At 40.5% G+C, this 17,026-nt stretch overlaps 1 protein-coding gene across 1 annotated transcript in view; it reads left to right on the top strand.

Moving 5' to 3' along the window:
- Positions 1 to 441: 441 nt before the first annotated feature.
- BDNF (brain derived neurotrophic factor) overlaps positions 442 to 17,026 on the top strand; it is a 35,390-nt gene continuing 18,805 nt past the window's right edge. The window contains 3 exon segments of the mRNA XM_019749185.2: positions 442 to 486; positions 488 to 644; positions 647 to 777. Of these exon segments, the coding sequence (XP_019604744.1) occupies positions 457 to 486; positions 488 to 644; positions 647 to 777 (318 nt within the window). The 5' untranslated portion in view covers positions 442 to 456.

Genomic DNA, 17,026 nt, shown 5'->3' with positions numbered 1-17,026 from the left:
ACACCCTCTCCCACAGAACTTGGGCGCTGGGATGGAGCAGGGGGAGTTGCAAGCAAGGGTAGTAAAATCCTCGAGGCTTCGGATTCGCACTCGCTCCCTCCCGCCGCAGCGCACTGAGCTGAGGTTTCCGTGGAGGGCGCGGGACGTGGGGTTCCCTGGGGCGGGTGTTAGGTCGTTCCTAGAAGCGGCGGGCGCTGAGTGTGTGTCCTGCCGAGGTGCCACGGGCGGACGTAGGATTCACGGAGCTACGTCGTGGGGCCCCGGGGACAGACGGCGCGGGGCGCGTAGGCCCGGGGAGTCCCGGGAGTCCCGGGGGCTGAGCTGGGGCACGAAAAAGGCGCGGCGTTCCCTTTAAGCGGCCGCCCCGCACCGGTATCAGTGGCGCGGGGGAACAGGGAGAGGGGGGCTGGGGGCGGTGCCGTTTGACCAATCCTAGCTCAACCGAAGAGGTAAATAATGTCTGACCCGAGCTCCAGGCGCAGGCTGGAGCTCCCAGTCGCCGCCGCCGCCGCGCCCGGGCGCACCCGCCCGCTTGCTGTCCCGCGCACCCCGTCGCACCGCGGGATCCCGGGCGGGGCAGAGGAGCCCGCCCGGCTCGCCGCCCACCTCCTCCTAGCGAAGCTTTGATGAGACACTGGAACTGCAGCTGCCACCGCTGCTGTGGGGCCGACGGCAAGGGGCTCCGCGACGGGGACCTGGGCTGGGCTCAGGGGCCAGGAGCCGGACAACGATGTGACTCCGCTGCCGGGGACCCGTGAGCTTTGTGTGGACCCCGAGGTAGGCGAGCACCAGGCGTGGGGCTTGGCGCGGGAGCCGCGGGTTCGCTAGGGAAAGTTGGCTGGGGGGAGCCGAAGTTGTGGGAAGAGGCCAGACGCCTTCTTTCCTCCCCTCCAGGAGAGGGGGAATATAGAGTTGCTCCTGCGGAGCTTTCTTTTCCATCCCACGACCCAGAGGCGCAGCCAGGACCTCTGAGGAAGAGGGATCCGGGAAACCCTGATGTGGGAGAGAGAAAGCTAGGGAGACGCGCAACTGCGCGATGGTAGCGAAGACGGCGCCCCGGGGATCCCACAAAACCCTTCCCCAGCAGAGGACGGGTCTTGAGATAGATTTAGGGCGCCAGCTGTCGGGGGCCCTGACTGAGGTGACGGTCACGGGGCTAGGATGGGAATCTTTCCCGTGGGCTGGGCGGTCCCCGAGCAGGATTTGGGGGTCCCCTTGCTCCCTCAGCCCGCATTCCCGTCCCCGGGGCTCCATCCGGGCGGCGCTCGATCACCTGCTGCTTAGAAGTTGAAACCAAAGAGGACCGATACAGGTCCGATGCCAATGTATCTTGGAAAACTTGAGACAGCCCTGCAGCTTGGACCTGAAAGGGCCTGCGGGACTCCAGGGCTGGCTGTGCCCACACCTCTCCCCACCTCGCTCGCCTCCCTAGGGGCACCTGCCTTGGAAGTAAAAGTTTTGACTTTCGGGGGCTGGGTGGGATGTGTGTGGGGGATGTCCAGACTCCGGTGGGTCTCTGGGGGTGCAGAGCCGGGAAGAAGGAATGGGTGAGTGAACTGCACCTGGAAAGAAATAGCCGAGGATGGGGGTGCTTTATGTCCGACAATCAGAAAAAATGAACTGCAGAACTGAGGCACCCCCAGGGGAGAAAAGCCCTGCGGCCACTGGGATAAACTAAAGCCTCAGTCGGAGGATGCTGTGTTTGTGTGTGGCGGAGGGGGCTAGGGGGCAGGCAGGAGGAGGGGGCAGGGAGAGCGGTGCTAGGGAAGGTAGAGGGTGCCCTCTGCCGGCCAAGCTGCCCAGAGCCGCTGCTGGGGGCGGGAGACTGGGGGTGGGGAAGTGGTAAGGGATGGCTTTGCGGGATCCCTTCCGGAGCTGGTAGGAGGGACTTGTTGAATGATGCTTTCTGACTCCCGATGAATTTTGATTCGTCGTGCCTCTTTGGCTCCAACGCAAAAAGTTTTCCTCGCTTGTGGAGCTTTGACAGTCTACGATTGGTGGTGTGTTAGGGCTTCCTGGATCTTATTTTAGGGTACTCCTTGTATCTTACACTTACTTAACTCCTCAATGCCAGCAGTAACCAGTGAACATTTTCAGACAAGAATGCAGGAATGTTTTTGGCCAGAAGCAAAGAAAAGCATATTTTTGAGTTTTTATTAATTCTTCTAGTACACTTATCTTTTAAAGTAAAGCAATATATATAATTGGGAACTTTGGTTTTTAACTGCATATAAAATGTGTTATGTTATTAAATGAAACCGTCAAACTGGACCAACTTCTTGGAAGATATTTCCTCTCCTTTATTTTCATATATATATATGTATATATATGTATATATATATATTCTTTTATTTATTGAGGTATAATTAGAGATTCAATTGGTCTAAACATAGGAGCCTTCAGTGTTTACCTCATGCAACATTATCATTTTTCGGTTGGAGGTTTCAGAGATTATGGACCATAGTGCTTCAAGTTATTACACATAATAGATCACATTGCACTTAGAAATTACACGAAAAGTTTTGGCTGAGGGAACAGCACCCCTTTAAAATAATCACTTAACTCCAATTCCCTGATTTTGCAAATACCTTGCTTAAGACTTTTCTAAGTTAACCTCTAGTCTGGCACCAGAGGTAAGAAAAAAAAAAAAAAAAAGAGACACTTGTTGAAATGCAACCATAACCTTTACTGGAATTTAAAACATGTTGGTCACCATTACTGGAATTCCAGGGCCATAAAGTCGTTGTCTTTTTTTCTTCTCCTTTATTTTGCAAAATGTGATAAATGTTGGTAAATATAGACTGGTAATAAGTATTATGACAGAATGTTATGTACGTAGAGCTATTTTAAGTTCTTACAAAATGTTTCCTATTTATAAATGATATAAGCAGAAAGAAATGATTTCCAGATAAACAAGACTTACGTACATGTTTTGAAGCATTAGAACATTGCAGACAACTTAGACATCACATTTTTTTTTTAAAGCAAAATAACAGTAATTTTTTTTAGAGCAAAATAACTGGCGGATTTTCGTAATTTTTCACATACCTTTGGAGCCTTTCATAGCCCATTCAGAGCTGAATTAGTAACTGTAAATCTTGTTTATGTTAAAGTGATATTTAAGGTGTATAGTAGGTCAACATTTGAGTATCCAGGAAAATAAAGCACTTAGGAAATCTGTTTTAGGATGTTCTTTCAATAAGTGTAACTTACTTGCAAATAAAAGAAACCAAGGATGTGATTATTTGCCTAAAATGCAATGATCACCTCAAATGATTTCGTTTATACTGGGTGAGTTAATTGCCCAACTCTCATAAAGGCCAAAGAGGTTCCAGGTGGTGCCAGAGTACTATTGGTTCCTTTTCATTCATGGGAGGTGGGGGGTAGGGCTAGGCAATGGGCAACCTGTAGATAATGCAATTTTCTAAAAATCCTGGCTCAAAGTCCTTGGGTTTCCTGTTTATAGGGCAGCGTTAGAATGTAAATAATTGTCTTCCTCCTGGAATCTTTAATAAGAGTCCCGGCTTTTCAATAGTCACAATGCAGGTGATTGATGATCTCATTTCTTTCCAACATAAATATCTCTAGTTTGTAGCTCAGCTCACACTGCAAGCTGAGCACGCCCACCTGATAGTATAGCAAAGAGCTTGTTTACATGTTTTTTTTACATTTGTCTTTAAATCCTTCTGTAAATACCTGCCCCGCCCTGCCCCTCCCCCTACATACACACCTCTATATCCAGGTAGTGAATGTAACAGCCAACAGCGTTATCTCCATCATATACTTAATCTTCTACTAAGGCTTCAAGAATACTGAAGATGTACACAATGTAAAGGTCATATACAAGTAGTTCATTAACATTTTAAGATTTAGGAAGTTGGTCTCAGAGAAGAACAAGTTTAGACTTCCTGAATAAAAACAGCATGGAGAGTAGTGTATGATAGCTAACCTCTGGATATCTTCTTAAATGAAAAGCTCTCTCATTTCAGATGTTCGTAATACTGAACTTATTGTAATGGTTAAAACATCACTTCAACTTGCATCTCCCCATATGGAAGATTTTAGTTTGCATGAGGTGGCTACCCTAGCCCAATGCAAGTGAATATATCCCTTTAATAGGATAATTGCTAACTTGTCTCAACTTGTTTTCAAATGATTGTTATGGAGCACTCAGTTTCCACTAATTGCAAAATTGCTGCTTAATTGAAGGACTCGCAGCAATCTGGTGCAGCCATTCAGCCACTGGCAGGCTCTGTGATCTCAAGCTGCGAATTGCATTTTAAAGAGGAAAGGAAGAGAGAAATCCAGGGAATTTTAGGTTTCAGTACTGGCCCGTTGTGGAGGAAGAAATCATTTGAACAAGAATCACATAGGTTGTGTTGCGATAAATTTTCTTTATTAGGATGAATAACATGCCCAGATGGGCTTCAAAAGTGAATGAGCAAACTTACCGATTACATTCTGTGTCCATTTACTCTGTTTAGTATGAAGTAATGTTAAGCAATAAATGATGTTGCCAAATGAAATCCGTATGTCATTTGTATGTGGGGTTTAACCTTAGGAGGAGGGCTTTGGTATTTTTAAAGTTAGACATATGTGTTCTCAAAGTTCCCTTAAAATTCCTCTTAAGACATAAAATTGTTTAATCCTAAATAATTTTATACTGAAACATGTCTCTGGCTTTCCAGAATATTTATACTAAAGCCTTAGAAAAGTCATGGACCCAATTATTAAAAATACGGAATCATTGATGACAGACATGAAACAAGGGATCTCACTAATGCATTGACTTGGAAAAACCTTTGTTAGGTGAGGGAGTGGCAAATGAGTGTTCTTTAAGTGAAACAGGAAGGTATTCTCGTTTCTGTAGAAAAATATGATTATCTGGTCAGATAAGAAGTATGGATGCTTTCATTTAAATGTAAGTACTCAAATTCAAGTACAAACTCTGGGACACTTATGCTCTTGGTCTAACAAATCTGACCAAATATACTAGGTGCTAAAAAGTGACCCATTGCCCTGATGTCTCATTTATACACTGCCTAAAGTTTGAGGATGGGTTCCATTAGAGGAATTGGGGGGCTGGGTGTGAGACAGGAGAGTGATTCGGGGAGGAGCAAAGTAAATTTACAAACTTCAGTGACAGCCAAAATAAAGTAAAAGTTTATTAAAGTTTATTTTTGAAGAGTCCAGAGAGTAACAAATGTTATACAGTTTTCCCCAAACGTTCATTTGAAAGAACTTTCATTGGCTGTCATGGTGTAATGTCCTGATTTTGAAAGCTCGCAGAACCTAGTAGCTCTTAAATGTGCTTTCATCTTGGTTCCTTTGGTCTGACAGAAGCTTTATGACAACCTTCTGTGTTTTTGACATGCCTCTGTTTTTGGAGGGAGGAGAGCAGGCAAAGGAAGATTCCTTATTCTAAGACAATATAACTAGGAAATGTAAAATTATACGATAAAAAAAAATCACTTAACTTCAAATTGGCTTCTTCAAATAAAACTAGAAGGCTACCTGTCATTTAATTACAACTATTATGTATAAAATTAAGGTATTTATAATGGAAATACAAAAAAACTGAACAGGCAGTCTCAAGTAATTGAAGCAATTTATCAAAAGTTGAAGTAATAGTGCCACCTAGAGAACAAAGTCTCCAGCTTTAGCCGCCAAATGGCTTATTTGCCATGAGTCCTTTTCCAAGGCTACAGTTACTAAGATTTCCTTGCCACCCATTCAGATTTGATGTGTATAGGGGGGCGGGGAGGTTAGTACACACATTTGGGATTCTAGATGAGATTTTAAAACAGGCAGGTCCACAACTTAATACCTACACTAAGTCCTTTTAGCGTTTTAATATAGTAGCCAAATGTAGAATAGCCTGCCAGGAATTAGGACTGGTCTCCTTTTTAACAGCTATTATTTTTAAGGATGTGTACTGAAGCATTGAACACAAAGATTCTGATTTTATTACTGACTACAAGCAATTCAGTGCACTTTCCGAAATACAATAATGCCAAATAACTTAAGTAGAGAGACCTTAAGAATTTCTTTGATCTATTGATCTAATTTTAAGTTTAATGATTTGAGAAGATTTAAGAATAAAATAAAGGGTCATATATGTAGCAGGACTTTAAACACCAAAAAAAGAAAAGAAAAAGAAAGTACAAGAAGAAGGAAATTTTAAGAATTATCTTAACCTTAGAATAAAGATATACATCTGAGCCAGCACAAAAAATAGTAATGGAACCAGGAAGCAATAGATACAAATTAGCTTAAAATTCTTCAATGAAAAAATTTACATTTAATTCATTTTTGCATGTTCCCACAATTGCATCCAAAACAGTGCTGGTAGCCGAGGAGGCACTTTGACAAATATCGTTGAATGAACAAATAGAGTGATTAATAGTTGCTTCAGATCCTGACTAGCAATGTAGACAATAAAGAAACTTTATAATTATAGAAAACTGTTTATCTGTTTTGCTGACAGAAAGACAGAAATTGGAGGAAATACATGTAATACTTTCTTTTTTCTAGTACCTATTATAAATGGCCTTTAATTGGCTTAGTTCTAAAATTTCTTATGCACAATTTGGTTCACTCATAAAATTACTTGGAACATATGAAATGTTAAAGTTGATTTAGACAGTAGCAACTGTAAACTTACTGGTGGATTTTCGTTTAAATATTTCCAAACTTTCGGATGCCAGTGGAGATGCCAGTTATCATGCTTCAGGGAATAGAAAACAGTGTATGTTAAGTTTGTGCCAATTTCTCGTAAGAACATAACCAAAGAAAGTCATCACATTGTCTGTACTTTGTGTCAGCCATAGAAGTAATCAAGTGCAGAAACTTGATTGTTCAGGGGAAAAAACATTCTAAAAAAAGAGGAGAAACGGGTGGGTGAGGGGGGAGAGAGAGAGAAAGAGAAGAAAACTCATGGAATAAAATTTTTGCCACATGGGATTTAGTCTAATCAGTCCTGGTTTTGGAGCTGCTACCATCAGCATTTGCTGCCTTTTTTCTTTCTTTCTTTCTTTTTTTTTTTGATGCTTTCTTTCTGCCTGGTGTGCTTTTGAAAACTGAAACTATGCCCAAATTGAAACAAGTTTCTGTCTTTTCACATGTTCATTTATTTCTTGAATCATGGGGAGTGTTTTTAAACACAGATAACTTTCTTTTACATCGTGTAGAACGTGAAGGTTGAGAAATTTGCTTCATCCTCCTGGAAGAGATGCTTGGCGGAGCCCCAGGCCACATTCCTAGACCAAACTGTGGAAGGTGTTCTCTCTTATGCAACATGGGAAACTCCATCCAGCATTAACATGTTGGTTGATAATGTATCTGAAGGCACAGATGATATGCTTATCATATTGAAACCTAAAGCCAGCAGACATTCTGTTGAACGATAAAATCTGGATCATATTTTACATTTACTTAAATGTAATTCAATGATTAGTTCAAAATCAATTGTATAAATAGAGGAGAGAATAGGGAATTGGGACAAGGATTTGGGGGATGACTTAACAGAGTATGGAAAAGAAACCTAAGTATTTTAAATAACTGCAGGGTCAGTGTGAGCCAGGGGTGTGACGAGGGCCAATAAACATAGCTATTGCAGTTTTGGTCTATCCCAGTAGAAGCATAATACTCAAATGGGGATGCTAATAATTCTCTTCCACTTTTTAAATAGATTATTGTAGAGTATTATCTTCAGATCAAGGACTTGAAATAGGTTGCTTTAGGTACGTCATTGACAATTGGTCTACACTGATGTCGTTATGCGTAAGGGATTTGAAACCACTGCATGTGAGGAATAGTTAAGGAGACTTGGAATGGTTGACTTGAGACAAGCAAACAGGCTGAAGTGGCGTATGGTCCTTTGCCTACCTTAGTCACTCCAATCACATGATGGTAGCTACCTGGCATGCTGGGTGTAGAATTCTGAAGCTGTCCAGGCTCAATGAGAAAGAACGTTCTAACTGATGGTTAATGCCTCCCGTGGCAGCATATGTGGTATGTTTGTGGCATCCTTATTGAGAGGACAGCCTTCATAGATGTGAAGCACTGGCGTACGGAGAAGGGAGTAGGTTTGCTGTGTGTGTCCCGTGAGAGGAAATCTAGAACCAGTGATATATATTTAGGTACTGTGTGTAGTATCTAGAAGAGCTTTTTGTTCCCTTTAACTAAGCAAATGCTGAATACTTTACTGCCTGCAAAGCATTTTATTAAGGGGATTTATAATCTAACAAAGAAAAAAAAGAGGCTTCTTTGGCATATGGTCAGTTTCTTATTATAGATGCTGAAGCAGAGGCTGAAACTCTTTTTAGAAAGATTGCATACTAACCTGGGAGGTTGGACTGAGGTATCCTCTGCAGTACTGTTGTGTTCCTAGGTTTTCCAAATATATCAATCGTATCATAAGTATGGTCCTTATTTTTAGTTCACATATAATCCTAAGGGTGACGATTATATGTCTGTCTGTGAATCTTCTACCTGAGATATGTGCAGCGTCATCACTTGAGTCTCAGAAACCCTTCCCATGTCTTTGCAAAGTACAGTACTTTACTTTTTCTATACTTACATATGGATTCTCAAAAGTAGCTATTTTTCTTTGGGATTGGACAGAATGGAATGTTTAAGAAAAGAATCGTGATCAGATTCAGATGCCCGGATTGCTTACGAAATTAACTTTTGACACTGTATTTTTAAGAGAGTTCAGCAGCTGAACTAAAAAAACAAAAACAAACCCCCAAAACTTTGCAAAATTCATCTTCTTTTCTGGGAACCATAAAATCCTCAGATATTAGAATTTTCCGAAGAGTTTCTCTTTTTAAATGTAAACTGTCAAAGAAATTGACACCTATCCCAACCTCATCAGGCTTCAACATGGATAGAGTTACTTTTTTTTTATAACTTATTTATAACTTTGCTCTTCTCTAGCACAGTTGGAGATTAACCAACATGGAGATGTCATTAAAATGCAAGTTTAGACCATAGGACGCACAGCCCACTCTAAGTACTCATGAATATTTATTCTCTATGATCTCTCATAACCACTTTCATGTATTCAGATTGACATGAGTCAACAAAGCAGTTTACAGTTTACATCCCCTTTAGGACGTGATACATTTTGTAGTTTATGTTGCTGCATGTATATTTTCTCCTGTTTCAAAGCTTTTCTTCAAAAGAAGGAAAGGTGTTATACACAGGAAATGATTCTTTTATTCATTAATTCACCAAGAGTTAATTGAGTGCCCAGTGGGTGCCAGGCACTGGACTAGCTGGAGTGTCTTTTCCCTATGTGGATCCATCTGTCTTCAGGTGCTAAGGAACTCCATTGATTCTCCCGCATAAGACTTTTTTTTTTTTTTTTTTTTTTAATCTATTCATATACTTAATTCGGAAGAGGCCTGGTCTAGAAAAAAAATCTGTTAAACATATCCTCTGAGTTGTTTTTGAACTTTCAACCCATACTATGGACTGTAACATTTTGGAGGAACTTATTTTTCTTTCTAGAGATTGATCTTTTTTATCCCCCTGATTTTCAGATACTAATTTGTATTCAAATTAAGACAGCAGAAATGCTTGTTAGGTATTGTCTTAAACATTTTGCTATTTGAGGATATTTCATGAGGAACTCGTATGATAATGTCTAGAAGCCACAGTAAAAGGAGAACTTCTGGACCAAAGATGCTGTTCATTTCCACTGCTTTTCTGATGGATTTTTTCCTTACATACGAGGACATATTTGGGCCTCTTAGTATTCAGGAGTCTGTCTTCCATTTGACAGTGTTTATAAATGCTGTGTGTCCCTCCCGCCCCCCAAAGAAATGTAAATTGTGAGACTGCTTCCATTTATTAGAAGCTGGTTTCATGATTATGCTGAGTAAGGAAAAGAAGACAGAAAAATCAGTATAGTGAATAAATACTATCTTGCCTTTAAACATTAGTCAAAACATGTTTATATTTTGTAATGATGGTTTTTTAGAGTTTACTAAAAGTCACATTTCAATCCATTGGGTCTCCTTTCATTGTGAACTCAGGAGGTGTTCTACTCAAATATGTGGTATAAATTAGACTCTGTATGTGGTATTCATGAATCGTGTAAATATGTCAGTGTAACTCGAGCAGTTTGGCATCATCAACTCAGAAATGTTTAACCTCTTAATACACAACAAGGAAGCAGATTTTCAGAGTTCTTTGTGAATCTCAGAAAAATCACAGGACACAGGAAGTGGCCATAGGTCCCACTTTCCTTCTAATACCAAACCTATAGCCATGCTCCTAGCCTCTTTCATCCTGAGTAGGGCAATCAGAATAACTGGTAAATAAATAGTGCCAGAAACCATTCCGTTCTTCGTTCCTTGAGACAAATTCAGAGGGATACACACAACCTTCCAATTTATGGTATAAATACAAATAAGTAAATTGTGGGACCGTTTATTTTCTCCGAACAAAATCTTATATGGAACCCCAATAGTTAAGATGAAAATAAGCAGTGCTGTTCTAGTTGAATTACACATGGGAGCATTAGGTCCAATCCCCGCGACCCAATTTTGACCCTTGCAAGAGGCCCCTTGATATTCTGGAAAACTCAGTTGGAAAACTGTTGTTCTAAATCAAAGTCAACAAGTAGAGACCCCAAAGTCCTGTCTTCCTTCCTTCCCCATGATAATGACAGACCTCCTGCCCATTCCTGTGCTCATTCTCGGGCTCATTCTCGGGCTCGTTGTAACCTGATCAAGTACATACTTCCATGTGAAATGTTTCCCACTGCATAATTTTTAGAAATAATAATGTATAATGGTTGAGAAGCAATGCAGGATGACCTTATCATAAACACTTTATTTTTTTTATTATTTCTTAATTAAAGTTTATTGGGGTGACAAGGGTTAGTAAAGGTACATAGGTTTCAAGTGTACAATTGTGTAATACATCACCTACATGTCACATTGTATGTTCACAACCCAGAGTCGGTTCTCCTTCCATCACCATATATTTGATCCTGTTTACCCTCATCAAACATTTTATTAATCGGTAAAATTTATCATCATTAGTAAAATTGATTTTAAAATGCTTTCCTAAATTGGTAATATGTTTTTCTGGTTTTCATGTTTGTGACAATGACTGTCTTAACACATGGAAGCATCTATTATTCCAGAGCCTCTGATTATTCCTCAAAGTCCATCTCCTGGAAAAATCTAGGGGAACTCTTTCCATCGCTGTCCGAAGCAGTATCAGAGGTTATAAAGTCTTGCTCTGGTGAAGTGCCGCAGTAGGCATTGGTACTGAAACCAAAATTCAGTTGGTCATCACTAATATTCGTACGTGATTTTATTGGCCAAAGTCATGTGTAGATAAGATTGCACATTTCAGTAATAATCTTGTCCAAAGATGTAGTATTCCATACATTAAAAAAATGCATCCACATGTCTCATTCCATTTGACCCTACCAATTACCTTTGACAAAGATTGGGCAACTGAAGCTCAGAGTAGCTAAATAACTTGATCCAAGATGCACAGCTATAGGACCAGAGCCCAATGACTTCTCCTAACCCAACTCTTACCATTAGTATGGCTGTCTACAACCATAACCTGCAGTATTCCAGTAAGGAACCATATGTCACCCTTGACGCATTGCTGTGAGTGCCTGGCACAGGTGCAGGCCAATGTTGTCACCCTAGCCTAGTGTCCACTTTCTCTCTAGAGCTGAGACTGGCAACCTTCGTGGGCCAAGGAAGAAAATTACAATGGGAAGATAAAAAATTTTTATTCTAACGAGTTTTTGAAATTTAATTTCCTTTTTTTAAAGAAAAAATACTCTTGAAAAGTGGGGGAAATATATCATTTTTGATGTCATGTTCCTTGAGCTTCACAGTTATAATTTTGCTTAAAGCTGAGGATGTTGGTAAGTGAACTATTGGAGAATATAACATAGAACTGGAACTTTTTTTAAAAAAAAGTATAAATATCGGGTCCTAATTCCTAAGATTCAAAGATTTGGGATGGGGCCTGGGCATATGATACGTTTAGAAACTTCTACAAGTGGTGCAGGTGTGCAGGAAAGTTTGAATTGCTGCCCTAGAAACCAAATAAATTGAATATCCTGTGACTTAGAGAGACTTATCATTTACTTTATTGTCCAAATACTTGGATTAGAGCCTGGTTAGGCGGGATTTGCAGCCTTGTAAATAATCAGAAGTTCAGAGGCTTTGAGAGGGAAGGCTGCTGAAGACATTCTTCTGATTTAAAAGATATTTCCTAATCAGAAACTTCCATGTGAGAGCAAAAGGCCTGGGACAACATCCCTGGGCCCGAGGAGCAAGTTGGATTCCAGGTCCACCACTTAACTAGGTCTGTCACCTTGTACAAATTATTTCAAATCTCTGTGCCTCAATGTCTTAAAGGGGTAGTGGTAGGGATTAAGTGTGCTAAGACATGTAAAGAAATGCTTAGACCAGTGCTTGGCATAGTAAATGCTTAACGAATTTGAGCCACTGTTGTTATTGGCCCTTTCCAACCTTAAAAGAGTACCTTTTATGATTTATTGTCAAGACAATTAGAAACTTTATCAGCATGATTCATGCTTAAATTTGCTTTACTTTGTACCAAAGCTGACAAGACCCAAACTGTTTTGTTATAATCCTTGGAGTCTAATTTATTTATTTATGACTCTCTCCTCCTTTCATCCATCTAAATTCTCATTCGTCAAGACCCAGTTTTAATTCTACTTCCTGTAAAAAGACTCCTGTCTGGAGTAAACCTGACCTATATGAATTCCTACGTCGTTGATGGCCTATATCTCACAACTTAGTAATTAAGTATATAAGCAATTGTACAACTGTTAAATCATTATTACATGCCTTCTCTGTGTCAGGTTCTATGTTAGCAGTGTAGATGTGATGTTCTAGTCTAGAATATGTTTCTAGACTATCATACTTGGGATAGTCTTTGACTTTAAAGAACTATTTGTAAATAGAAACTTCATGAGGCAGCCCAGGCCTGGTACCTGCATTCCTGGGCCTGATGATTAAGTTTCATTCCAGGCCCACCACCTAGTAGCTCTGTGGCCTAGGGCAAGTTACTTAAACTCTCTATGTCTAGAATAATATTATGGGAATCCTTTTCCCCCATCCTGTGTTTCTACAAGGGAACTTGCTTCCTAAAAGGGAACACTCTTAGGGGAGCATTCTGGGCCCTTCTCTTATCCCCATTATTTGCTCCTTTCCATAAGAAGAGGAGTAATCTGACTGGTGAGACTGACTAGATTTGTCATCTACTGGACTGTACGACATGTAAACCAAAGCAACAAACCACTGTGCTGAAATTGAGCCCATTTCTCTCTTGCTCTATGGGATTTATAGCTTCTTGGTACTCGACCTATTATGCAGAAAGCAGTAAAACCAGGGCTGGCTTCTTGCAGGCCATGCCAAGATCTCTGCTCTCTCAGTTCCCATTTTTCTGCCTCCAGCTGTGTGGGTCCCAGGGCCTTGGTTCAAGATGGTGGGCAACAGGTCCCATCATGTTTTCTAACACAGCTTTGCTAACATGAGGCTGACCTGTGTTATGATTCCCATTTGGCAACTTGTTACTACTCTGATCTCAATTCAGAATCTTGAGGGGAGGAGGCATGATTACCCTGAATACATACCAGTAGGAAGTTGAATAAATAGTCATTTTTTTTTAAAAGTTGAATGAGATATGGTCTTTGCCCCAAAGAAACTATCTTATAAGTTGGCTTTCCCCCCCTTGTATTTTAGTTTTAACTCTACAATTAAAATTTTAAACACGTTGACAGCAAAAATAGTCTCCTACATTATTTTAGTCCCCGTAGCACATAGCCAACTAATGACACATACATAGTAGGTGGCGCCATAGTTACTTGCTAAAGGACATAATTCAGCATGGCCTTCTCTCATGGAAAAGTTACAGATTTCAGCGTTGTCATATTCAGCTAGGAAAGCACTTGGAATGGGAAATCAGTGCTTGGTAAGTATCCATAAATGAGCTTTTTGGTTTCCACTCTGTGTACCCCCAAATCGCACTGACATTGAACTCTTCATGGGTACTTTGTCCTGCTTTATGGATTGTAGGTGCAAAGAGGTTAGCAGATCAAGTAATATAATCTTTTACTCTGCAAAATATGATCTATAGTGAACAAAATCCTAAGCCAACAGACTCCTCTCACCTTCCCCGGTCCCCCCTTTTCATTCCCTCTTTTGGGAATGCATGTACTCCTTGAATTATAATTGTCAGTTTATGTGTCTAATCCACAACCCATTCCCCCTCTCAACAGTGAAATCCCCAAAGGCAGGGATTCTGTCTCATTCATTTTAGTATCTCAGGTATCTGTGCTCAGGGAGTATCTGTTAAATGAACAAAAAGTTAAAAGGTAAAGTTTAGGAGAAGGCTAAATTACAGTCATCCTAAGCTCTAAATTTGACAAGTTGACATCCAAATGAAAGGCTTGCATAGATAACCCAACCACAGAGGGATGGGCAACGTTTATAGCTCTGAGAGAAGCAGCAAAAATGGAGCTTTGAAAACATCTGGGGAGGGGGGTGGTTTCTCTCATGGAATAAACAGGAACTACACCTGAGTTTTCTTCACATGAGGGAATGACAGAAACACAGCTGATTATGACCTTCAGTTTCACCACCAGAGCTCTACTGATGAGACATGAGCTTGTATCCCTGACCCTGACATACAGCTTGGAAGTGTCAGCTCATTGTCTCTGTGTTCCTGTAAACAGTTTTTTAAAGGACTGTTTTTGATCTTGTGACCTTCTAACTAAATGATTAACCATGTAAAATTAGTCATTTAAAGAACCCATTAAGAGTTACCAAATTAATTATTCTTGCTTTATGTGAAGCAACCTTAAAACTGATGTTCCTAAAGCAAAGTGCATCTACACTTGGTAAGTTCTTTTGCTGAATGAATAAATGAATCATTAACTAGAATACATAATGTGTTATTTTTACTCAGAAGTAGTTTAAGCCTCTTATGCAAGGACGAGACTCTGACTTTAAATAATACAGGATAGTAAGCCTCCTAGTGAAATTTTTGTAAAGAAACATGATCTGCTGTGAAACATGAAGCTGGAGGTGAGAGGATGTTGTATTTGTCCCAGAATGGCATTGGAGCATCTCAGCCTAAAGTCAAGGTTCGCGATTTTTAGAGGGGGGTCCCAGAGTGCATTGCACCATTTGGACTACTTAGACCCAGCTGGAACCAGACACCTTGCCCAAGCACCTTCCTTAATCAAAATAGAAAGGAGTTCTTTGTTTTCTTTTTTTGAGTTCCAGATAGCATTCTGATATTTCCTAACTAGTCATCTAGATAGCGGTACTGAGTTAGGCCACCGCCAGTGAACTTCCTCCTGTGGTTGTCTCCCACCTCTTGGAATGTTTCACTTCAGGAAGATGAGGAAAGCCACCCTTGCATTTTCATGATGAGTTTAACTTCGCAATGCAGCTTTGACCATCTATTTAATAGGAGATCTGCTTTCCAGATGACTGTACATATGGAGATGAGAAGGGTTTTTTCCCCCCTTTTAAAGAATGGTGTTTCATTCCATTTCTAAATTTGGGGTAAAAGGTCCTCTAGGAGCATTTTCAGAAGTGTTTGAAGTTTGCATCTGATTTTGGAGGAAAGTTGGAGCCTACCTGTGTGTGACAGGTACATGTCTCCAACAACTATACTGATTACAAGGAATCACGGCCATCCTTTTGGATCATTTATTTGACATGGATCTTGTATTTATAGTCAAGTCTGTATCCTTGAAGTTTGCTCCCATACATGTCTCCCTAATTTTCCCCTGTTAAGCTTACAAAATTCTCAGTATAGTCAGTTGCAGATGATCACATATGGAGTCATTTAACCACATGTCCTTTTCAAACCTTTGTCAGCCTGCCCTTGTTTTCTGTTTATATTTAGGTTCCATCTTGTGGAAGTTTCCTTTCCTTCCCACCATCTCAGTGTCTCAGAATTGTGGGAATGAGTCTCATTCTCCTCCTGTATTTCGCCGTGGTCACCCCTCAGGCTGGTGTTCTGTTTCACAACACTTTGTAGCGTTATCCTTTACAGTTTACAGAGCCCCTTTTCAAGTGTCAGTGACCCTTGGCAAGATGCTGTGAGACAGGGCGAGAGCTCTTACCCTCCTTAGATCACAGAGCTGAGGCAGCCGTGTCCTTGGGTTGTTTCACCCGTGAAGGAGCACCCATGAATTGGCCCAATTTGTAGGTAAAAAAAAATAAAAAGCTGATTATCAGCCATTTCAGAGGGTCAGCTTAGTAGTAAGTGGGAAAGGCAGGAGCAGAACTCAGGTCTTCAACCCCTAGCCCCAGGGACTGTCCTCTGTACCCAGCTGTCCTACCTTGTACCAGTTTCTTCCATGGAAATGTCCCAGAAATTGAGATGGCATCCATCAGATTGTAGCCACCACTAGGACACAGTAAAGGAACTGGTGTAAATCTCTTGGATCACACTGCATCAGAGCAGTGTGGGAGAGGCTTTGGGACCAAAAGTGAAGCCACTACATTAAACATTTTTAAAAATTTGATTATTTTTTATTTAATTTTTGATAGTTAATTTATTTACATGATTCAGAAATCAAACTAGTAGTAAAAAGTCTACATTGAGAAGTCTTGCCCCACCTGTAACTTGCCCACCCTTGTTTCCCTACCCAACACACACCATCTGTACATCATTTGTATGAGTGTCATGTGGATCCTTTATAGTGTGTTTTATGGAAATACAAGTAAATATGAATACATATTATTTTTCACCATTTTTAAACAAAAGGTATATCATACATACACTGTTCTGCACCTTTCTTTTATCACTTACCAGTATATTTAAGAGAGCTTCCCATTTCAGGATATGGGGAACTAGCTTGTTATTTACAGTTGCATGGATTCTATTATAAGTATGTACTATAGTTTATCTACTTTCCTGTAGTGTCACTTGGGCTATTTCTAATATTTTTGCTATTATATATCTTGTTGAAATTAATAACTATGTGTAT

This window comes from Rhinolophus sinicus, linkage group LG06, assembly GCF_036562045.2.
Source record: "Rhinolophus sinicus isolate RSC01 linkage group LG06, ASM3656204v1, whole genome shotgun sequence".
NCBI lineage: Eukaryota > Metazoa > Chordata > Mammalia > Chiroptera > Rhinolophidae > Rhinolophus > Rhinolophus sinicus.
The sequence above is the reverse complement of the archived record's forward strand: the minus strand, read 5'-3'. Positions and strand labels throughout refer to the sequence as shown.